Source organism: Toxotes jaculatrix, chromosome 10 (genome assembly GCF_017976425.1).
Source record: "Toxotes jaculatrix isolate fToxJac2 chromosome 10, fToxJac2.pri, whole genome shotgun sequence".
Classification (NCBI taxonomy): Eukaryota; Metazoa; Chordata; class Actinopteri; family Toxotidae; genus Toxotes; species Toxotes jaculatrix.
The window spans coordinates 24,210,692-24,235,788 of NC_054403.1; the positions used below are offsets into that span (position 1 = coordinate 24,210,692).

The 25,097-nt window shown below is 38.2% G+C and overlaps 1 protein-coding gene across 1 annotated transcript in view; it reads left to right on the top strand.

The window, feature by feature from the left end:
• prom1a (prominin 1a) overlaps positions 1–23,977 on the top strand; it is a 67,634-nt gene extending 43,657 nt beyond the window's left edge. Inside the window, exons 5-30 of the mRNA XM_041047666.1 lie at positions 1,788–1,908; positions 2,393–2,456; positions 2,915–3,004; positions 3,275–3,298; positions 4,993–5,222; positions 5,435–5,509; positions 5,688–5,751; positions 6,034–6,193; positions 6,745–6,897; positions 7,058–7,181; positions 7,539–7,642; positions 8,412–8,496; positions 12,076–12,222; positions 13,740–13,811; positions 14,462–14,554; positions 15,742–15,759; positions 16,318–16,371; positions 16,459–16,539; positions 16,622–16,690; positions 17,271–17,360; positions 17,886–18,001; positions 18,763–18,786; positions 19,204–19,272; positions 20,830–20,932; positions 22,487–22,512; positions 23,013–23,977. Coding sequence (XP_040903600.1) covers positions 1,788–1,908; positions 2,393–2,456; positions 2,915–3,004; positions 3,275–3,298; positions 4,993–5,222; positions 5,435–5,509; positions 5,688–5,751; positions 6,034–6,193; positions 6,745–6,897; positions 7,058–7,181; positions 7,539–7,642; positions 8,412–8,496; positions 12,076–12,222; positions 13,740–13,811; positions 14,462–14,554; positions 15,742–15,759; positions 16,318–16,371; positions 16,459–16,539; positions 16,622–16,690; positions 17,271–17,360; positions 17,886–18,001; positions 18,763–18,786; positions 19,204–19,272; positions 20,830–20,899 — 2,197 coding nt within the window. The 3' untranslated portion in view covers positions 20,900–20,932; positions 22,487–22,512; positions 23,013–23,977. The remainder of the gene's footprint in view (positions 1–1,787; positions 1,909–2,392; positions 2,457–2,914; positions 3,005–3,274; positions 3,299–4,992; positions 5,223–5,434; positions 5,510–5,687; positions 5,752–6,033; positions 6,194–6,744; positions 6,898–7,057; positions 7,182–7,538; positions 7,643–8,411; positions 8,497–12,075; positions 12,223–13,739; positions 13,812–14,461; positions 14,555–15,741; positions 15,760–16,317; positions 16,372–16,458; positions 16,540–16,621; positions 16,691–17,270; positions 17,361–17,885; positions 18,002–18,762; positions 18,787–19,203; positions 19,273–20,829; positions 20,933–22,486; positions 22,513–23,012) is intronic.
• Positions 23,978–25,097: the final 1,120 nt, after the last annotated feature.

Here is a 25,097-nt window from a genome sequence, read left to right on the forward strand (position 1 = left end):
TACAATTTGCATTTTCTGCTTTCCACAGTTTTCTATAATTACAAATGTTTTGGAACTTGTGATGGGATTTGCCTTCTTTTGACATTTTATTGCTTAATAATAAATGAGGGATTAATCAATAGCCCTACTCGGCTCTACTCAACACTTGTGAACTATACAGTGAACATTCAACAAAGACAGAAGAGATTCACTAAGGTGATGCTGTGATCTGATTCACTTAATAATACTGTAATTCTAAAAACAGAGAGTGTCTAACCTACTGTACTTTTAGGGTATAAACACACTGTGAAATTCCTAATGTGACAAAAAGTCTGCTGCATAATGCAGGTTAGATTAGTCTAGATTAACAGGATTATAACCACAAAGCGAGACTGTGACTACAGCAGCGACTGCAGATCACAGGACTGTGAAGATGAGCTGCACTCACACAGACACATACGCCACCTTCTTCGTGCATTAACAAGGAGACGATGAATGGAGCATAACCTGTCTTTGCATGCACTGCAGTCACATACGTACACACAAGCTGTTGTGCATACCCACACAGATACACAAGCCCACATACAAAGACCCCCTGCCTTATTATACAGTGAGTCACAACACCCTGATTCATCTCCATTGATCTAAACCTTCCCAGTGGCTTCAGTCAGTCCTTTTGTTAGGCCTGTTCCTTTCTGCGAGTCATCTTACATCATTCAAAAAGCTGCTTATTTTACTGAGGCATTGCCATAAATGACATTCACAGCATTATACAACTGTACTGTCAAACTTTTTTTTCGATAAATCACAAGCATATATTTTTAAGCATATATTCCTGCATTCATCACCCAGTGACTCTTAATCATGCCCACTTGCACAGATCCATGCAGCAATAAAAACATACATGCACACACTTAATACGCATGGTGCTAGCTGTGAGGTGCTGAGCATAAAATTCAGCTGGGATGAGGGTGAGTCATGGAAACAGCTTAATATTATGGGCTGTCTTTCCCTTGATGTTGCTCAAGCTAATTAAGCCTTGTACCGAGCTACTCAGGTCTGTTTGAAGTATGCAAGAGATTCACTTTAATGGTGTGCTTTATGCATTTCTGTGTTTTCGCATTTAATTTGAATATGTTTACAACCCAGGGACCTTAGATTAAACAGATAGGGCCTCAGAGCTTAATGTAGATACACCTGCATTTCGTGCTATGAGTTCATTTCCAAATTGCCTGGGAATTTTTTTTTTTCCCCTGGAATTCACCATTTATTATCTCAGAAACACCATAATATTATATATACACATGTAATGATGAAGGGACAGAGGATAACCATTTCAGTTTTGAAAAGTTAGTATAATTCTCACAAAGTACATTTACTTCAGTATTTATATTCTTACATTACTTTATTTCAAAGGCAAATGCTGTACATTTTAACTCCACTACATCTGACAGTAATAACAGCAGTAATATACAATAGTGTAGCTAGCATAGATTCAGATTAGTAACGCAAAATATAATCAACAAATATGCACAGAGTATTTCTGCACTGTTGTGGAGGAACTTTTATGCAAGTAAAAGATCTGAGTACTTCTTCCACCACTGCTCATTCTTCAGGGGTGTTCTGGACAGTGCAAAGAAAGAGTCAAAGAAAATGTGGCGGTGCACACTGACCCCTACTGCTGAAGACACGTTATGACCTGGCTCTGTAAAACACACCCCGGGGCCACTGCTTTGCCTGATGTAGGAGCAGAAAGGTCCCTCAGTGACAGAAAGGTCACAGTGTTTGTGTTTGTCATTTATTTATAGGATCGGAGCGCTGTGTGCATATGCTGCCAACCAGAACTTGAGCTCTCAGGTGAAGAACATACGCAGATTGGTCAACAGCAACATGAGGGACCTGCACACTTTTGCTAATGACACACCAATGGTAAGAAGAGTTAAAGCACATTTGCTTGAACGTACTGTCATTAGTTACTTTACTTTAGTCAGTTACTTTTCTGTGTGAAGAGTGCTGCTGTTTCTAGTCATGCCTTCTTATTGTAAACCTTTAAAGCTGAAGTTTTCTCACCTTTTTGTTTTGTGCAACATCTAGAAGTTTGCTTTCTCAAACATCATTCTCATTCCATTAAATTTTAGAAGCCCCAGGTTTCAGTCTCACTCTTCAGGTTGTTAGACGGTGGAGTTTCGAGAACAAAAATCCAACCAAATTCTCATTTATTAAACATTATATGGTAATAAAGCCCTGCCTTATAATTTGCCATTTTCTCCAAGTCATCGCGACAAACAATATAGCACTGAAATTGTGTGTTACTACGGGCCACTGCTGGTGTCTATGACTAGACTAATAAACTCATTTTCTGTGTGCTACCATTTGTAAAATTGCTCTGCTCTGTTGTGTTTCCTGTTTGCAGCAAATTGATTACCTAATATCCCAATACGCCACAGCCAAGAAAAAAGTCATCTATGACCTAAATAGTGAGTAGAACTTTCTCGTTGTCTCTGATAGTGAATTACGTGGACAGAAACAATCACTGTGTTCTTGCCTTGGTTGTATATCAATATTATTGTCTGAATTTACCGTGTCTACTTTCCATAACTTGTTTTCACAACAGATTTGTGACATAACTAGGTCTAGATAGCTCCAGCGGAGACTGCTGTAGAGGATCCCTCGAGTATTCATCCTACTTTTCTCCTGTGTTAGTTCTGCAGGAAGTTCTTTCTGAAAGCTAAGACCTGCAAAAGCTGTACCACTACTATAAAACAAAAATATTATGTCTCTCTATACAGTCAGTCATTAGATGTCAAGTACAGATGAATGGATGAAGAGCAAAACCTGAGAAGGAGCAAAAGGGCAGCAGTAGAATCATAAAAAAGAGTGACTTGCACTATTCTACTTTTTTTTCTTTGTTGATTTGATGTTGTCTGTTCTACAGATATAGGCCCATTGCTGGGTGGAAGGATACATGATCAGTTGGATAAGGAGGTCCATCCTGCCTTGGACAGAGTGCTTAATATGGCTGGAGGTATAACTGCTCACTTTTAATTTCCTGTTTCTGTGACGATACAATCTGGTTACTGTAGGCTGAAAGTTACTGAGTGCAGGCTGTGGCTGCGCTGCAGGGTATTATGCATCAAAAGCCATCAAGTGACATTCAGCATCCTGGCTTACTTTTTTCCCTCCAGGTTCAGTGAGACAATATAAGCTGTAAATTGTGTTTAAATGTCATTACAACTTTGCAATAATCTTTCAGCTCTTTTTCCTCCCAATCTTCTTTTTATGCTTTTTGGTAAAGTGAAAATCGAGAGAGCCATCAAAGGTAACGGCAACTCAGTGACTGAACAATGACCCATAAGTCCTTTGACCCCTGACCCTGTGAACTTTGACACTGGTGTTGCTCCCGTGATTTGTTCCCTTGTGATCCTCCTTGAGCGCCTGGACCCATCAGAGACCTAACTTACAACCAATTAATACATTAAAACTGCACTACGCAATATCTCACTCTGGTCACCACAAATGGAAAAAAAATTGTGTTGGACAAAACCAGAAGTGATGTAAACTGATATCAGGTCTTGAATCAGAATTTTTAAACTCATGGAAATCATGGACCATACTGTTTTTAATCATCACAATGAATCTCAGTTAAACATATGATTTCATTTTCCATAAAAACAATCTTGCCTAGTGCAGTTTTAAGTTGATGGCATCACCAGATCTTGCCAAAATGTCAACACAACATCAACCTGCACTTTGATATGTCCCTTTTTACTCCAACTGTGTTCACCCAGTGTGAAGTGAGCATAAAAAGTTATGCGTTTGTGTAACTAGTCCTGTTACTTCAACTTTTTTTTTTTTTTAACCAGACACCACAGTTTGGTCTTATGCAAATTAATCAACCAACAAGCAGCTGTATATGAATCGTCGACTATATGGAATATACAGGCTTGTAGGAAAACAGGAACAAAATAACTGTCAAGCATGTCAATAGTTCAGGTGGCAAAATGCCTGACCACAGATATGACTGTGGTTACAGTTTGTGTTCCTAATGTTTGTGTACTATTGTGTTAACACTAGGGCTGAGCCGAGTAATCGAAGAATCTTAGTATCTGGTGCAGATATTAAGCGCTTTACTGAAAAGAAAAACTGCATGAATGCTAAAGATTTGTAGTTTCAGTAATGCACTGCATTTTTCACTGAGGGATGAGTAGAAGTGAATATACATTTAGCAAATAGCTTCCAACTGTGCCTTGACTCCCCCTGCACCGCGCTGCTGAGCATGTGACAGTAAATTCACTGTTTCCTCTCCTACGCTCTTGCATCTTTTATACCAATGTTTGAGGATGCCAGTGTTTTTGCGTTCTTTATCCTGTTTAATTTTAAACGTCTGCTGCAGGCTACTCTGTGATTGTTAACGAACACTAGCTGTTGTCTTGTGATGGATTCAGTTGCCGAGGACAGAGTCAGTTACTGAACAGACACGGTTTCAATAGAAGAAGCTAACAAATTGGCATAGCATTCCTGTTTGGTTGTTGCTGTTTGCCGAAAGCGATGATGTTAGGCTTTCAAAAGTCTAATTTTAGCTGTTACAGAGTCACAGCAGCATGTGAACACACCACAGACACATTTCAAATGCCAAGACCTTGATCACAAGTACCAGGGCTTGGACCTCAAACCCAGTATGTTATCCTCGGCTCAGGCCTAGTCGTTACAATAAGTACGGTGTGCTCTGTATGAGTCTATATTTGTGTGTAACATTATACGGACTGTGCTTTTGATGTGTCATTGTAAGCAAATCTGGTAAGTTAAACCCCTGGGACGCTTTCATAGTTAACTGATCAATATATATTTGTACCAGCCACTAAGATCTGAAGTTTGTTTATGCTCCAGAAACTTCATAGTTAACCGTAAGTTATGTTACTGCTCTGAACATAAGTCTGCATTTATGCACTTCCTGTTACATCAATATCCCAGGACAGAACTAAAGCATCTCCTTCTTCATCTCTTTCAACGCAGCCATGCGAGAAACCAAGGAGGCCCTGGAGAATGTCAGTGTGTCTCTGGAGGTCCTCCAGGAGGGAACAGGGAAACTCAACTTCAACCTGAGCCTGGTCCGGACCAGTATCAACCGCACTCTCAACGACCCCGGCTGTCATGACGAGGAGTCAGACGCCACCACTGCCCAGCTCTGCCGCAACATCCGCCAGTCACTGTCCCAGCTGCAGATCAGTGCCAACTTCACACGGGTACAAACTGAATACTACACATTCTGATATATTCATTTCCTGTAAATATTCTTCCTGTGTTCCTGTTTTAAAAACAACTCTCTCTTACAATATGCTGCACAGTCAAATAAGTACACATGGCTGAAAGAAGAAACCGCAACTCGCACGTGACACTTATTGATTATTATCATTGTGCATGTTTATCAGTATTTCATTGTGTCTGTATATCACAGCTACCCAGTGTGAAGGCTCAGCAGGAAAAGGTGAACGATGTGCTAAAAACGGACCTCAGCGCTATCGTCCAGAGGGTGAGCCTGGACCATTTACCTACAGATACTCTTACACTATTGGCATTGTCAGTTTGTGAGGTCAATGTATTTGTATAATGCAATTAACTATCTCACCTGTGCAGTCATCTTTCATTTAATTGCCTTATCAACCCCAAGAAATTCCAGGGTTTAACACTCTGTCCTTTTCCTCTCACAGGGCTACTCCTCTTTGAACGACACGCCACATATGGTGATTGAACAGACCAGAAGTGTTGTAGAGAGTAAGTTGTATTTTACACTTCTAAAACATTTTTCCTGAAAGCAAACACAAATAATTCCACTATGTTTATTTAAAAACTCCTGCTGTTTTTGTTACTACACCAATGGATTATATGAATCACAGGGATTTTTTTTATTCTCCTTGCACTCTCCATGTCTCTTTTCTTCTTGTTCTGCTTGTAAGTTTGCACAATATGAGGTGAATTTTAACAACAAATCACAAGCCACACAAACCATAAAACATGGGCATATTTCTGAACATGGAATTTTAACTTTTCTCTCAGGTGTACAGAACTTGGTGGACGGCATTGGCAATAACATCAGCAGCTTTTCCAAGGCATTCCCTGTGCAGAGCTGCCTGTCCAACTTCACCATCTTCATTAGCCACGCCCACGCTAAGATTGAAGACTACTACCCTGAAATTGACAAGATGGACTTCTACAGGTACACTGACATCCTAACATCCAAGCTATACAAGTATTCTCACATAAATCAAAACCTGTAAAAGCCAAGTTGGTTAAAACCTTTTTAAATCCAGAAACAACATAGGAAGCAATGCTGAAACAAGATACTGTGAAAATTGTAAATACTATAATCTGATGCTTGACTTTTAGCTTCAAGATATCTGGCTTGACCAGACTCTTTTCACAAGCTACTGTAAAATTAATGTGTACCATATTACCCTGAACTAATATTGTGCATTGATGAAATATTCATGTCACTTCTACATTAATTCAGTTTAAAATAGTTCAGTGGGGAGAAACCTAAGATGATATATCAGTTGTTTTAAAAGCTTTGTATTACATTTTTTATTTTACCCCATTAAGCTTATGTGCTGTTTTATAATGAGTAAGCAGGGTGAACTTCACTGTTGTGCTCAAGGACACTTAAGCAGGACACTTCTGCTGTTGTGTAGGAGCGTTTTGTCATATTTGTGTTATTTTACTCCCTTCAGTTAAAGCTCTAACTGTTTCGCTTTGCCTGCTGCTTCACAGGTGGATTGGCTGTATTGCTCTTTGCTGCATGGTAGTCCTGGTCCTGGCCTTCAACTACCTAGGCCTGCTGTGTGGCACCCTGGGATATGACAAGCACGCCTCGCCTACGACACGAGGCTGCATCTCCAATACGGGAGGAACGATGCTCATGGCGTAAGTTAACAATGCACATGACAAGATCAGTGAGTTTCAAGCTCTGGAACCAAGAAAGTGCTGCCATAACACAAGGTTGTACCCCTATTGTAACAACAACTGCTTTTTCAACTGTAACTGCCACTCCCATACCTGAGGGTCTGTGTGCTCTTCTCCATAGCGGCGTGGGCTTTAGCTTCATCTTCTCCTGGGTGCTGATGGGAGTGGTGACCGTCATATTCCTGGCTGGAGGAAACATTGAGAAACTTGTTTGTGAACCCTTCCACACCAAAGAGCTCTTCAAGGCAAGTCACAAGCCTGAAGAGACAAGATACAGTGGTTAAGCCCTCCCATAGTTACAAGTACAAACTCCAGAAAATTGATAAACAGAGCAACAGAGTACTGAATAGAATATACACAATACTAGTTAAGATTAGATCAGCCATTACAACAGTATTTCATGGAATAATTTAGAGAACACACAGGATAAAGTGAAGCATGGATGCTGCTTTGTTTGGGTCTGTGGGTTGGTCTCGAATCACCCTGGTGTTAAATTAAGTTCTGCTTTGCATAAATTGAGTAAAGCTCATTTAATTTACTGACTGATCCGATTTGCTCCCAGTGAGAGTGACTGATCACTCATCCTCTTTCTGGCTCTCCAGGTTGTGGACACCCCATATCTGGTCAGCCCAGAGTGGAAGAACTTCATCCCTGGCTACATGTACAACGACTCTGACCTAGAGCTGACGGCAGAGAGCTTGTACAGGTAAAGCAAACTCATTCTTATATATTTAAGTGACAGTGTCATGTCTGCCACCTATGAGAAACAATCCTGCACTGAACATCCCTATCTGTCTTTTTTGTATTTCATGTTTACATTTAGCTACAAAACTGAATGGGTGTTGCAGCAAGAAAAGCCATTTATTCAATTATAGTCTGTACAATTACTTGATGATGCAGATTTTTCCTACAATTGTGTTCGGGTGCAGGCGTTGGATCAGGCATCATGCATGCAACTGAATATTTTATTTCCATTGATGGGGATGCAAATGAAAGAGAGAGAAAGAGAGTTGCTATTAACCTTGAGAGGCTAATTAGCATAATTTTCTACTCTATCTGTGCTGCTTTTCTTCAGCCTCTTTCTCAGTGCTTACATCAGCTTTCATCATTTCCCTCCAGTGAGAAGCTGCATGTCCTCGGTAACTGGGATGGCAGACCTGCAGTCATTATGATTCCAAATAGAGCAGCGTTGCATACATTAAAAAGCAAGCAATGCTAATGCTGTGTACATTATGTGAGTCTATATGGTCTTAACATGGAACAATTACCTTTCTAGATATTAGCAAATATTCCAGACTTTTGAGGAACACTACGCTGTTTTCTCTCAGGGCTCATGTCAGTGCGTCATGTACTTCCAGTCAATTTCACTTGGTGGCAGCAAATATTCTGACTATGACTGAAACTTGTAAGTTTACACTTCCTTTTCATGTCTGTATGTCTGTCTGCTTTTGTGTGTTCGTCTTTGTCTTTCTTAGTACTTGCAAAGAGAACAAAGGCATCTACTTGGCCATGCGGCTGGACAAAGTCTTCAACATCTCCTCTTTCCTGAACACCACAGTGGTTAGTAAACTCAAGACACACCATCAGAAGCATTCAGTCAACTATCTGAATGCCTTTGTGCTGATTTAGTTCAAAAGAGACTAATATACATACAACACTATTACAGGTATTTTTCTGTTCTTTGTATATGATTAGCATAAGCACTGAGATACTGGTACTTAAGCTCTATTTTCTAGGATTATATTCTGTTTTCATACTATAAATTACACCCCGTAGTAGTCCTCATAAAATAGTATAATAGATAGTTAATATAAAATAAATCAATGCACTGCTCTACATCCTCACACCAGGGTTAGAATTAAAGGCGTATGCAGTTTTGACATGTAGCTCCGTACGTTAACAGTGATGGATTGCCCTGAGATCTCCATCCTTGGCTACAGCATTTCATTAACATTACCTAATTACTTCTTTGCTGCCAAACCACAGAGTGTGCTGACGGCCGATAGCTTTGACATGCCTCAGTCCTTACCTCAGTGTATGCCTGACACATTATATTGATAAGTTTCTATTTCTCTCTGACCCTGACCAGCCACTGCCTTGAGTGCATAAGACATCCAGCACTTCACTGCCAACTGGCAAGACTGTCTTGGCTCGTTTTAGCCAACAGCTGATATGCCCTGTGCTGCGCCTCTTTCTGCACATTGGTCATTTGTCCTTAATTTAATGCCTGCAAATATTTGAAGTTTCCAATAGTCTGACAGAATTTCAGTGAATTTATTTTATCATCTGTATAACTAAAAAAAAAAATAGTACAAAATGATAAGGTTCTCTCTCAAAACATTATGTAAAATGTTCATTGGATCTACAAAATTGTGAATACTTGTCCATTCCATGTCCAAATGTCCCCTTCTTTTTAGTCTGAACAATGACATTAATTTTATTCCCACAGTGAAATATGATTCTTGGCTCTTTATGAAAATAAAGATACTGGTCTAATTCTCATTCCTACACTACTCTTGCTGAGGCTGGTCAATAGCATTCAGAACTAGTACATCAGCTTGATCATACTGTAGTGTCACTTTTACCAGCATGTTATCATAAGATTTTAATCAGACCATCTTAGCAGCATATTATCTTGGCCAAACTTTCAGGGCAAACGTTTGATTTTAGTGCACTGTATCCCAGATATGCACTGTTCATGCAACCCATTACAACAGCTCTGCCACAAATTCTTCCTCAACAAAGCTTATAATGATTAAAACTTTCCAAAAGTTCTTGCTGAGGCCGTGGTTAGCAGTGGTGTTATACTGGACTGCATTATTTTGAAATGTGTGTCTAATAATCTCCCTCATGTGGTGCAGAAAACATTTGAAACATCTCTCAATAAAACGCAAACAATTTCAAGTTCACTGCAAACTACAGCCTCAGTAAAAGTTGAACTAATCTCTCTGACATTGTCAATCAAAACTGAGCATTATTTTTGTAAAGGCAGAATTTATGACTGAGCTGTTGAATTGGATTGCATAAGATTTTACAGGTGTGCCCAATAAAGTGGCCAGTAAGTGATTAAACTTTACTAATTATAATTAAACTTGTGCATTTGTTGCCAACTTTACTGGCTGACACACAGCCCAACGGTTGCAAGGGTCTGTCACTTCCACACACACACAAAAAGAAAACACTAATACCTGCAACAAACCACTCTTAGGTAAAATTATGTACGCCGAATTCGCTATTAAAAGGTCTTGTTTGCCAAGTACCGTTCGATGTACCGTGAAACTGTCTATAATTTACTTGAACTCTTAAGAAAATTTACAAACCGGAACATTCTCAGGCAACGCTTGGGGCCATAAAGAGCCATCGGCGTTTATGACTTCTAAACGATGTTTTGCGATGGAAATCGGAGATAATTATATCCTCCGAAAGTGTATGTCACGGCGAATGTACAAATATGGGTAATGTGTCCGTGATTACATTTGACTGAGCTTTGATTTTTGCGTTTTGACACAAATTACGGCAAACGGACGCCAAGGGTTTCAAATCGGCCTACCTGTATTGCGCCCATCTACGTCATTGTCACGAGACCACAGCTAGTGATGGTCATCTGACACCCGAGGCTCCGACACATGCGCAGTAGCTCACGAAGCAGTTGTATCGAACCAGTGTGGTTTGGTCACGTGAGTACTGACGTTCGAAGCAGGTGAGCGCTTCGGACGTCATACGAATCACCTGATTGGCTGTGGTCCACAGCCCAGAGCTTTAAATTTATTGGCTGTCCCGATCAACCAATCAGATTCATTTTAAGCATGACAGTCATTCACCGTACTTGTTTTCGGTACCAATTAACAATCATTGTTCATCAGTTGAAGAATAGACGGAATATTTTCAAACAGCTGCTGAACATACGATAATATATAATATACCCGGAAAACGATCTGTATCATCACTGTGGCACAGTACACTGTAACCATTCACATCTGTGCCACTTTTGACTTTGATGATTGTATCAATGTTGTTTTTTCTGTGTTGAGAAAATTAAGATTGTTAACTTACAAAATCAACTCTAGACTCCACATTTATAAACACTTATTTTGACAATAAATCATAATTTCTGACAAAACACAGGAAACCTTCTTTGCTTAACAATAAAGCATTTCGCGTGAAAACACTGTCACTGGATTCCAAATACATTTTTGGAGATATACGTATGTGGAGTTATTTCATCCTTTTGACAATAACTTATAATAATATGTTGGACATTTCTTAGTTTGATGGGAAATCCAACCCATCTGAACATGCAGTCTGAGGAACAAACAACTTTATAGCCAACATTTATTGTAGTCTTCGCTTTGCTGCTTTGGTGGTGAGATTGCATATTTCTATTGACGACATCCTTTCTGGAACTCATATTTGCTAACGTATGTCATGCTATGGTCAGAATGTATGGTCGACACTGCGCAGCTTTTATAGAAATTACACTTTTTACTGCCATAGTTCATTCTGCTCAGTAAGAATAATCTTGCTCTCTCTTTGGCCACATCAAGTTCGAAATTGGCTAACTGTTTGGTAATTAGTTGGTAGATACATGCATTCTGCAGTTCTACATCAGATTTTTTTTTTTTTTTTTTCCAGTTAAAGGAAAGGATTATATGCACAAATGCGTTAGTGGGGACTATAATTTACAGTACAAACAAGGAGGAACTGGAAAAACCAACAAGAAAAAGCATTCTAGTGGGATATGTAGACTTCCATCCAAACCACAACTCTAAGATCTTTGGTCACTGAAGTGCCAACATTTGTTATGCATTTTTGTAAGCCTTTCATTATGTTAAAGACATTTATGTATACTTATAGTAATTCTTGTGTTTCACTGGACACAGACTTAAACTATGATAAATAACTGAGCTTCCCTAACAAGTATAAACAGAAGTTGGTGGCTTAGCTGATTTAGTTGTACCATAATAGCCATAATACCAAACATTTTCTATGTTAGTTTTATCAAATGCAAAAATGAACACATAAGCATACATTTACATTCTTGGCCTTTAGCAACAGCAGAATAAGCTTCAGTATGTAGATGAAAGAATCCACACCACCAGGCCTCTTCAAACCTATTGCTGCAAATGTCTTTGTTTACAGTTCACTAAGGATGTGGTGGGTCAGCTGGACAGTGTTAAGATCGACCTGAGAGGAATAATCCTGTTAGAGGCAGAGGGGAAGCAGAACCTCTTGGACTTCTCTGAAGCAGGGCTGTCAGAAATCAACTATGCCGACTATCTTGAAGAGGTGACACACACAGACACACACACACACACACATACAAACAAATAGATGCACACTGACACATCTGAATGAGTGGACCCATGAGTATGAAGGGGAAAACCAGACACTCACAAAATGTGCATGAATGAACAGACAAACACACAGATATAACAGGACAAGCGTGAGAACACACAGTACAGATAGAAACATACACACAGTGTCTAAATATGAATTGACTTAAAATTACAGAATAATGGTGAATTTATCTATCTATTTTAATGTGAATTGTACCAGTTACATTGCAAGTTAAGCGGCTATATGACATTAATTGATGTGCTCTCTCTAAATACCTGTATGCAATGATATGCAAATACGTGCCAATATTAACAACTGATTGTCTATATACTAATATTATTGTATCAAAATTGTACTTTAATGGTATGCCACGAGAAATAGCTTTGTTCCTAAGGCTCACTTAAACTCCTTTTCCCTTCAGTTAACATACAGCAGGCAGCTGTGCTTTACCTGATATGAGCTGCGACATGACACAGTACACCGAGTTCTTTTGAGGACCACTGAAACTCGATTATCCAAAAGTACTTGTGCCAAATCAAAGAGTGTGTAGGAACTTGCGTGTGGGACTTGGCATTCCCTGTCTTCTTTAACACTACCTGTCAGGTTCACTTAGATTTATTTCCTGACTGAGCAAAAAAAGAAAAAAAAAAACAACTTTAAGGACTCCGTTCAAGTGTAACACCTGTCCTCTTACGCAACTCACTCACTCTCCAGTCTCCAAAGGTGCACCGCACTTCTTTGGAAGAAAATACAATAATGTCACAGCTTAGAAAATATCCTGCTAATAACATACATCACAGAAAGCTATTACACAGTTACACAGTTCAGAGGATCTGTGTGTGCTCAGAGCACAGGGCAGTGGACTCATATGCGCTAAAACAAAACTGTGTACATTTAGTGTGATGAAGTTATATGGTAGTGAGAATTATGTTGTATATAATTTAACTAAAGAGGATAGATCTTTATGTTCCCACCCAAGATCTGGTATTTTAAATATTTTTTAAATATGGATGATGCAGAAAGACTGACTTGGCATCTGGCCTCTCTCACATGTTTGATATGACACACAAATAAAAATATAACTAATTATACAGGTCTCCAGCCACTTAATTTACTTCAGATAAAATCTGCTCAGCTAAAAAGACTAGTCTGTTCTTGAGCATCATTTAAGTGAGTCCATTCTTCTCTGCTGTATTTTGAACAGCATTTATTTTTTTAAAGTAAATGTTTACCCTTCATTAAAATGTAAAAGTCAATGGTGTACTTAAGCTTTTCCTTTGAAGAAAATGCTGGAGGAATATGAAATGATGTGGTTTTGAAACACAAAACAAAAACACAAAACAAAACAAAACAAAAAATTTACATACAAAAAAGTTATGTAACTGGTTAATTGGTTGCCTTCTAATACTACCACTCAGACTTCAATGCTTACATTATTTTTTCTCTTTATACATTATTATGTACAGGTGAATAAAGGAGTGACTGTGGTGGACTTACTCTCATTTGCCAGAGAGCTGGAAGCCCAGACAGACCTCATGGTAAGAACACCTTGGTGCTCAACAGGCTGATATACAAACATCCAGTCCACTCAGGCACTTAATTTGATTTGCTTATTTATTTACAATGCCATGGGAGCACTTAGTGGTAGGTTAAGCATTCTTACTCTACAAGCTTTCTCAACAGCCGTACATAAACACAGACTCGGGCTGTCTGACTGCTCTGCTCTGCAGTCAGACAGTTTGGAGTTACTTCAGTTCAGAGGATTTCAGAGTCTTTTAAAACAGGATTTATTTTAAAGTTCTCATCAGTTGTCTGTTGTCTGTAAATAATGTTAAGCATTCATGATACGTGCAGAATTACCTGTTACTCTGTATTTAAACCAAATATTCTATGAACCAGTGTCTTTAAAAACATAAAGTTTCATACCTCACCTGATGCCACTGACAGTTGGATGAGATGGATGGAAAAAAACTAAGACAACTCCCATTATGATAAAGTAAAACATGAGATTTTTTAGGACATCACACATTTAAAAACATGACCTACAGTATATTGAATGTAAGCAAAACCAGAGAATAGCAGCAATTCACTGGTGTATTTTCTTACTGTAATTTATGAGTCAGAGTTTCCTCCAGTGCTCTGATAAATGATATTTCACAAAAGTCATGTGTTTGTCTGTTTGTTTCAGCCCAGAGGTTCTCTGCAGTCTGCTCTGAAAGGCCACATCGGCACTTTGAGACAGATCCACAGTCAACAGATCACCCCCATGGAGCAGTCCATGGTAATGCTGTCTCTGTTTACAGTCCACATATTCATGCCTGACCGGACTCTTGGTTAAATGAGTTTTTCGTAGTAATCCCCTTAAAGGAAACATCCTCCATAAACCACTTAAAAACTATGCATAAACAAGGGCTGACATATTTGGCTTTCATTTGGCTAATTCTGTTGTCATGATTGTGCTTCTTCCTATGAACAACTGGCCAAAGATGAACTGACATGACAATCTGCATAATGATATTCATATTACAGCTAGAATTAAGCATTAAAAAAAGAGCCTTCAGTTTTCTTGACTTCATATTGTTTGCCAGAGTTTGGCAGTCATACAGAAACCCAGCAGAGAAGAGGTGCAGGCCAGTTTTCTCACCAACATTGGCTTCGAAAGACCAGAATTCAGTGCAGCCACGGGTCAGGCTGTGTTTTGACTGAGGGATGTTTTTTGGTTTTCCAGCTCTCGCTCTGCTTTTTCAGTGCAAGAGGCTGAATTGTACAGTTCTCTCATCAGCCTAATTTCTGGCCAAACCTGGCAACAGTTTTCAACAAGCTATGATAGATCAACTGTATGCTACCAACCCAGCACCAAATTGCAGAGAGAAAAAGTGAGAAAATTGGCTGGCGAAAACACATACCTGGCTTACCTGGAACATTTACCACCTGAAGAGCCAGCTATTTCCCTCAGGAGATGGTGGAAACCAAAGCAGGGCTAAAAACGAGAGAGGGAATTTACGTGCTGGATGAGTAAGAAACCGTTAGCAAACAACTTTGGTCAAAAAAATATGCTCCAAAATTTACTTTAGAATCATCTGTACTCAGAAAAAAAATTTCTTCAGGTTAACAGTTGTGCTGAACTAGATTTGGAGTGCAAAGTCAAACCTACTGAGTAGCATGCATTTTTGTGAAAATGTCTGTTGAAGAGAAAGCTTTTTTGCTTGACAGAGGAAATATATTTCAGTAAATTTTTTATTTGATATCATCAAAAGCAGAGTGTTTTTGATCCTTAGGCAAGTGTCATCAAACATATCTGTCAAAAAACAATTAAATATTCAGTTTTATTTTCTCTGTCAAAACTAATGCCATTCTTTTGAATAACACCATGGATTTACTGCTACTAGCAATTCATACAAGTAGTGGTGTACTCCAACAAATTTTTATGTTTTTCTTTTTTTTTTTTTTTCCTCTTTCAACTTCAAGAAATATGTTAGAGCGAGGGTAAGCAGAAATGTGTCCATCCTGTGTATTTAGTGTCCCCATCCATTATTCGGAACATTTAGAGCGACAGCGACATATTGAAAAAACATATCTCATTTTGGATGGTGTCGTAGGATATTGTGTGTGTGTGTTCTTGTATTTACATTTACATAAAGATCACATATGGTGTTGAACATGAAGGGTTTTATACCAAAATATTTAAAAAATATCCACTTTAAGAAAAGAAATGTTATAATTCAGTGATTCAGTCTGTTCAGTCATTGGTGGGAAAATTAAGAAGAAAATGTGTTCAGTTGTTACATACAGTGCACAGCATAGTATGTAAATAATTGTATCATGAAAGTATGTAAATAATTTCTTTCTTTGCATTGTGGATATTTAATTTTGGAACAAAATTCTTCAGCATGCCTGTAATGGAAGCATAATGTTGAGTGTTGGTTGGCTTTGGCCTTCCTTGGTCTCCCATTGTGTCACTGACGTATGTTTTCAGGTGTTAAAATGACCCCTGATCTTTGTCATTGCTGGTGTTAATTTGTGTTCTTCATTTTCCTTCTAAAGAGTGCACTGAACCAGAGTATGAGGTTCCTGGAGAGAACAGCCTCAGATCTACCAGTAAGTAAACCAGCCTTCCAGGCTGAATCTGAAATCTAAAGTTAGATTTAGGCTTAAACTCAACAAAATCACGTTTCTTCTCTGCAGAACAAAGTCTTAGCGGTTCTTGAGGCCATTGAAGCTGCCCAGTATCTCATTTCCCAGAATGCTACACATTTAATCAATCAGGTAACTACCTAACGACTTTCTATTTTTAAATTCTTATTTTGTAAATGATGTGTAACTCACATTATGTCCTCATCTTCCTCAGGAAACAGGAAAATACACTGCGACCATAGTTGGCTACTTCCATCAATACATAGAATGGGTCAAAACTTCTGTAAGTGTTTGTGTGTTAATTTGTTAGCTTGTTGAAGCTCATGTGGTTCTCACTTTCGCTTTAATTGTTAAGCGCTGACTTATAAATTCGCTTCATTCATTTAGTCAAAACCGAACACTGCTGTTACTCAGGGAGTTACTGGTAAAACAGTCTTTGCATGTTACATAAGTGTTTGGGAGTAAATATGGCAAAGACAAATATAACAGTTACAACCTCTATAAATCTGAGGAATTTGCTTTGTGGCTCATTGGTTTCTCTGCTGTAGTTAAGCTAAGGAATTCAAAGCAAAGTAAAAAAAACAGGATGTTTGAACCCTCAAGTTGTTTTGTCAATCTCAGAGCTGTCAATACAACATTTTTATTATAATCAGAATGTTCTTGTTGTTTTCCAGGAAAACTTAAAGTTACTGTTCAGGAATCTGTAATGTAATTAGCACAGTAACATAACAGGGTTTCATGTTAGCGAGCAGAAACAAAATTTAACACAGAGAGTAAAGAGACACTGTTACTGTTGATATACAGTTCGTCTTCCTGAATCTGTTGTGTGCAGACTTTCACTGTTTATGTCTTGTTTTCTATAGCTGGCGATGGAGGTTGCACCATGCAAGCCGTTCAGCAACATGGTGGACACGGCGGAAATCATAGCCTGTAGTTTCTTGGTGGATTCTATGGTAATGATATTGGAATTGCAGAGAAACATACTCCATATAAATATGGAATGTGTTTCGTAAGGCTAAGGTGGTAGATTATGGTAGATGATGCTGCTGATTTGTGCAATATTTCTCTTATGTGCAAAGAAACATTTCAAATGTCATCACACAGCACATTCAGCATGAAACATAAACACAATGTTTATAACGATGGGTATAAAGCTGCAGTTTTAGTTTAGTTGAAACTGGGTTTGCTTGCATATTTTCAAATCTTAGCTAATATAAGTTACATTTTGCACAGTGATATTGTTGTCAATTATTATTCAACTTTTTTTGTAGAGCTGCAGCTAATAGTTTCTTTCATTATTAGTAAATCTGCACATTATTTTCTCAATTAATCATTTGTCTACTGGAATATCCAAAAGCCCAAATCGACATCTTGTGTTGTTTGTTTTATCCACACAAAAATCCAAAATATAAATATATTAAATTTCCTATCACAAAAGGTGAATGGTTTCAGGTGTAACAGTCTGTCTTTTTCAACAGAACACTTTCTGGATGGGCCTGGGCTGCAGCACCCTCTTTCTGCTCCCGAGCATCATCCTGGCAGTGAAACTGGCCAAGTACTACCGCAGGATGGACACAGAGGATGTTTACGATGAGTGAGTAGTGCTTCTTTTTCAGTTACATATAAAGCACATGTTTATAGTTCACAGGTTATGATATGATGCCCTGATTGGACACATACCCATTCACTTCCCAGTAATCACACAAGATAATAGAAAGTCTATGTGCTGTACATGGTTGCAGGACAACCTTCGTTTTTCTTCAGCTTTTTACTCTTACTCTACTCACAAAAAACTTCCAGCTTAACTGCGAATTGTAAGAAAGAATTTCCTTTTAGAATTTGAATATTATTTGAGTTTACTTTTCTAAGAAGAGTTTTTTATATTCAGTATAAATAGACAACCTTTTCAAGGGTTATTTTTTGTTGCAGTAGTCGTACTGGTTTATTGCGGATTTATTGTTGTTTTCTATCTTCCTTTCTCTCTTCCTCGTAGTTCCTCTGTTTCTGGGACTTGGCATTTTACTTTGTGATAACCATTTCTACAATTTCCACCTCCTACATCCTTTATTTTTTGGTTTCCTTTCTCTCTGTCAAGCACTTGGCACTTTACAAAGAACCACTGATGCATTTGTCAATTCATATTTCTTCTTCATGGACCTTTTTCTTCACCCTCCGTAGACTCATTTGGTCATGGCTTTACACAAATACAGCAGTTGTTAAACCGTGTCTCGACCCATCAGTGGTGTCTCTCGCCATGTGATCTTTGCTGGATTACAGGCAACTTTCTGGTGCATTTCTGTTGCTGAACATTTTAATAACGTTTTTGTTTTGTTTTGTGTGTGTGTATCTTTATAGCATTGAGACAATTCCCATGAAAACGTAAGACATTTTACCCACCTCCCTCTCCTTTTCAACTTCTATCACTTTTTTTCTGGATCTTGTACATAGAATTGTTTACTAAATTCTTGGTGCTGGTTTATGTTTTTAAGCTTGGAATTGCTCTTATGGATGGATGGTGTGGCTTCTTGTCGTGTGCTACCTTTGAAAAGTGCCCCTTACCTTTCATGAAGGGCTCTTGCAATCATTACCTTACAAGTCCACCTGTTTTTTGTACGTTACAGTGTAAATAAAACACTATGGTTTATACTCAAGAAAATGTATATCTCCTAACATTCTTGCAAAGTTTGGCTACTCAGAAACAAAGCATTTTTACTCTAAAAGTTTGATCAGCATGCCATGTCTCTCACATTACATTTTCCATCCCTTTTTTTTTTGTACACAATATTTTGTTTTCAGTATGGAAATTGGTAATAATGGTTATCATAGTGAGCGTTCACAAGGTATCCCCAATCCTATGATGACAAGGTAAACGTTATATTAATCCTGTTGACTGCATGTGATGGGGAGTGGAGGCATGCCTGGGGAAATGGGTTTTTCACAAGCATAATGATGTGGGTAGACATAATGCATGGCTTTGAGGGAGCTGATTCATGGCACACACACACACATGCACATGCGCACACACACATGCACATGCACACACATAAATGCATACTCGTATCTTGAGGTCAGTGAATTGGATAATAACGTGAAAGCTGACGAGTAATGGTAGCTCCATCCAACATGATGTGTTGTAAAAAGCTACGATAAAACGCTAAGATAAGTAAAAAATAAATATTAATTAAAGCATGATAAGGACCTAGCAAGGAATTTACTGCTGTTTGCTCAGTCCATCCCATCCTATACTTTTGCTACCATTACTTCTTTCCGTGTTGTTCTACTGTGTGATTTTGGACAAATCTCCCGTTTAACTAACTTACTGCACGCTCTGTGCGTGGACTGGGATGGTCGTGTGAAATGAAAAATCTTCATGTTTCCTCTCGTTTAGAGTCAGCCAAAGTCCGATGAATGTACACCTGATCATTTTGTTCAGAGAGAGGCAAGCATGTCAAGCTTTGGTGTGATGCTGGGAATGCTGCTCCTTTGATTTTCTCCTTAATTTAACACATCTAACTGCATGTTATATATATTTAAGTTGCATTTGGATGGGGATGCATTTGGCCAACCAACCTACTGTAACAGAGTCTGTAGGCAGAGAGCAAAACAGCCAAATTATAGACAAGACCAGACACTAGCTGAACTTTGATTCCACAATTATCCTCCCTTCTTTCATTCCAAGAAGAACTGTTTACATTTTGAATTTTCCTTACTGGAAAGGAAAAAAGTCAGTCATTTGTCATTTCGAGGTCTTCTCCTAGAAACAGAACAAATAATGGATTTGTCTTTTTCTAATAAATATTGCACAATACAGTTTAGAGTTTTTCTTATAATGGATACAAGATTTTGGAATGAAACCTCCAAATGTTCAAAAAGGATTTTAAAGGGGCACTAAGTAATCTATTTTATGACCTCTACAGACCTTTTCCAGCGATCACTAGCTACTGAAACACTTAACTTGACACTTAACTCCTCTCATTTTCTTTAAACTGTGTTATATCACAGAAGCAGGTATTTTAGGATTTCTGACTCTAAAACAATCCAGCTGATGGAAATACTGAATGTCTATTAAAACTCCCTGTGGATGAGGAAGTTTTAACAGAAATCTCAGAACTTCTTGAAACAATCCTTGGTAATCCACAACGGACAGCACCAACCTTACAGATTTTAATATGATCGTTATTTGGTGTTTTCAGAAACCTACTTATTGCCCCTATAACTGTTCATACAGTTCATCCACCTGAATCCGTCAGAGGATGTTGATGAAGCAGTTGTGCTCTCTGCCTCGCGACCCACTCCTGCTCCTCTTTGTGTATGAATCAAGTTGTGGCTTCACAAGAATGTGATGTTTGAATTCTGTGCCTGTGTTGTTAATGTTGTGTCCTGTATGTGTGTGCGTGTGTGTGTGTGTTACTGTGCTGGTAGCATCCCTACCTATGACACTATGAACAGGTTCCCGCGGGCCTCGGCTCCTCCGAGGCACATCGACTGGTGACAGAGAGCCGGCTCTTGTTCTGGCTCCTGACAGGTACTGGAAAAGAAACAAATCAGACTTCAGTTTCTCTAACACTATTTTCCTTCCTCACAACCTCACACTTTCCCTTCACGCAGCTGTCATCTCGTTGTCTGCTGTCATCAAGCCATTTATGTCTGTCCTTTGTATTTAATCTTCTTTGTATTTGTCATGTGACTCTGACCCAAGTCTCTAACACTTCCTTACAGCTTGTTTTAGTCCTTTTCTGCTCACAGTGACTTTGCAGGAAAACCATCATGGTGAGAACTGCTAATTTTGGAATCACTAACGAACCATAAATGTCCTCACAGTATTTATGTCTAACTGCTTGTGATTACTTAGTCGGTGTGGTGTAGAGGAGAAATGCTGCATGTGCTTGTTCCTCATTACTTCTATTTTTTTTTTTGTTTGATGCTCATTAAAACAGAATTTGGTTCTAAAACTGCCTCATTTACAAAGCAGTCAGTAACCTGTCTTAACATTTCATGCCTTTGTTGGAACAGTTCTTCTCAGTGTGAATCCTTAAAATTATAATTTTGCAGAACACCATATTTGATACTTTACACAACAGCCTTTTAAAGTATTTGTAATTGCTCTGCTTGCTCTATAATAGTCTCCAGTGGTGCTGATAGGGTCTGCAGTTTGTAAAAATGCAAATGTAATGCTTTAACTAAAACTAAGTATTTACTGAAAATGATATATATTTAATTTGATAGAGAAGAAGCGAACGATTCGGTGCATTCCCTGTTTGTAGTTTGTCTGGAGGTGGTTTTTCTCTGGCACAACTACACGCTGCAGGATGTGTAGGCTTTTTTTCACTGGAGACATTTTGACATGTTCACAGTTGAAAAAGCACAGGTATAAATAATAAAAGTGCTAAAATATCTGAATTGTATTTAGCTGTTTCATTTTCAGAGTCCTGGTACAGTTCATGCTGGCTCTCTCTCACACACTGCGAACCTTGAACAGTTATCTCTTCTTTCAAAAGTTTCATATTCTTGCTTTAAATAAGTTTTCAATTAAAAAAAAAAACTTGGCTCTTGCCACAATTTTGACACATATGACAGTAAAAAATATCTGTGGCATCATAGTAGACGTCACTTAAATTGAAGATAATGACCAAAGTATTTGCTATTTCAGGACATACTTTCCAAAAAAAAGAAGAATTTTTGCAAAATCATTTGCAGCTGATTTACTGAAAGTCACATTACATAACGTCACATTTTCTCCCAAATGATATATACCATTTGGAAATGTAACTCTTAATATCTGGAGGGAAATGTGTTGGTCCCAGGGGAAAGCAGGTTTTAGGGGACTACTTTAAGAATAGTGCTTTTTTTTTTTTTTTAGAGGAAAAAAAGCACAATGCAGTCTTTGAAAATTCTCTGTGGATCTTCATGAAAGCATCACTGCACTCTTATGTCTTTTTTTTTTTCACAACCCTGTGAGAGCTGCATTAGTCTCCTGGGTCATTCAAAAGAAAAGGGAAAAAAATACACTATGTCTTGAATTATTTACTTAAAATTCAAAAATATCTAATTCATTTTTCTCTAATATTTGTCTTCCCAGTGCCCTTGAAAACTGGAACTAAAATAGTAAGTTTTCCTCCTTACATGTTTACATTTTAGATTGTAGCTGTTTAGCTGAATGTGCTGCAGTGAATCCAACAGCAGGATGGGTTTCAGTTCCCGGATCAATAATAAAGGAATACAATGGTTCAGAGCCAGGCCAGCAAATCTACTTTGCCCTGAAACAAGTGGCAAAAGTTTGCAAAATAAGAGTTTGTAGAATTTCGATGACATTTTCATCTGGATGGAGAATTTTATTTTTACAATATTTTACAATATTGAAATAAAGCCAGATCACTATTGTCAAGATAATGAAAATTCTTGCTTTATTTATTTAATTTTAAGACTAAACACAAGGATTGACTAGTTCAGTATCACAAAACTCAGCATGTGAGAGAGCAAGAATAGAGCTAGGAAAAGCAGTGGATGTTGTACTTTTACTTTTTCTTAATTGGTGCATAAGTGGAGCACCTCTGAATGCATGTGCAATCATCTTTAAAGCAAATACATTTTCTTCTGTTTCACAGTCCCACGGACCAGATGAAGCTCAACGAAAGCTGGCTGGAAGAACAACAGACAAAGCCCTGCAGGTCATCTACAGTGATCAACCCAACCAGGCCCATCACAGCCTACGGCACAGTTACCTGCTCTTCAGCGACCCCTGCCCCCTCCACAAAACTCTGCCTGCAGGACATCAAACTCTTCTCCCTCAGCAACAAACTGAGCCAGGCTTGTTCTGCATTTTTCAAAGCACTGCTGTGTCTGCGTTTACATTTGTTCAGACACAAAACCAAGCTGAAAATACATTCAGCAAGAGGACATGACAATAAATGTGATGCCTGTTCATTTTAATGTACTTGTTTATGCTCAAGAGACAGTGGCTGAGAAGTCACCTGAAGGTCGAGTCAAGCTGCTGAGGAAACCTTTTTTTCTCCTGCACTTACAATGGTTGTACCACGTTTAACGCAAGCAAATGTTAAAGGAAGGAGGAAAGGTGCAAATTACGGTAACATCCAATACAATGTGTTCAAAAGCACTGTTTTGCTGAAAATGGCACATCCTTTTTAACTGCAGCCTGTGTGAGTTTGTGGGTGTGTGGTACCCTAATGACTGATAAATGGATGAGTTGAACAAAGCGGTACAAATATAAACATTGGTTGTTCCCGGGAGGAAATTTAGCATGACTTTTAAAAATGTTTACAATATTACAAAACATCCAGAGTTTGACATCTGTGCTGGTTTGGAGCGCATTGCAAATGACTGGTTGCCTTTCAGAAGTTTATTTCACCCTGACATTTTGATAGATATGCTCTTTACAAAAGGGAAAATCCACCATCACATGCTCTTACACTGTTAAAACTCCTGAGTCTGTGATAGAATTGTGTTTAAAATACACTCTTTTACCTTTATGTTCTTTTACTTTTATGCCAGGTATTGATTTCTTACATTTTGCAGGATGATTCTAACACAACCCCTAAATTAATTGGTTTGTTGCTGCAATCAATTCTGGCCTATTCAGGCTAATGTCAATATGCCTGTTTCTTTTAAGTGATTGCTCATTTTTTAAATGTTGAACAGAATGTTGACACCAAACCAGTGGTTCCCAATTTTTTTGTCTAGTTATCTTTTGAAATGAAGCAGTTTACAGTTGCAGCCCCTCCTCACTCATTGTACTGTTAATGTCAATGAGCAGAAAACAGTTTAACCAAAGAGTGATTTTCCCTGCACAGATTTATTTCAACAGTTTTTCTTTCCTGTCTTGTTATTTTGTGGTCCTTTGAGTGGACCCTACTCAAAACCCTAGCTTGAAAGCTACTCTTTATTTTATAGACTTCTAAAAAAAAATTTAATTAAAAAAAATACATTTTTTTAGACTTAGAAAAAATCATTATTGCCTGCTGCAGAAATATCTGACCTCAATATCCTGTCATTAAAGTTTGGCCATCAAAAATATAAGCTACATCACCAAATAGTGCTTTTATAACAGTGTTAGAACATTGGGTGGATTTTCCCTTTAAATTACACAGTAAACTAAGAGCATAACTGCTTAATATATCACATACTATGACAAAAGTGCGTCAGATTTTAGATTGTTCCCTAGGTGATGGATTGATTAACGAAACAAGCTATCACGTTGCGTTCACTAACATGACATTTTTAATGAGATCTTTCTTGCTTTCATAGTGGTGATAACTTTTAAAGTGGAGAATTACTTTCTCAAGCCAAATCCTGTTTTTCTTTTTTTTTTATTTTACTGTAGGTCTCAGGTTTTCAGTGGTCTATCAGTAACGTGCTTCTTTTGTTTTGTTTCTGCTTTTTAAAACCCCACAGTAGCTATGGATACATTTAAAACTATGGAACAAATGAATGTATTCAAGAGCTATTTTTCATTTTGTATTGCTTAATGTGGCTGTTGGCTGAGAAACATGCTGAAATCTATCTCTTTACGCACTGGGCAAGCCAATCCAGTTATCCCATCCACCTCGCCTCCATGTTTACAGGTTAGATTTGCAGCTGCTGTCAGCGTAGTAATGATGGTGGAAAAAACAGACAATCCATTCATGGGACAAGTGAGCCTTGTCAATCATATACTTAGAAACACAGAAGAACGC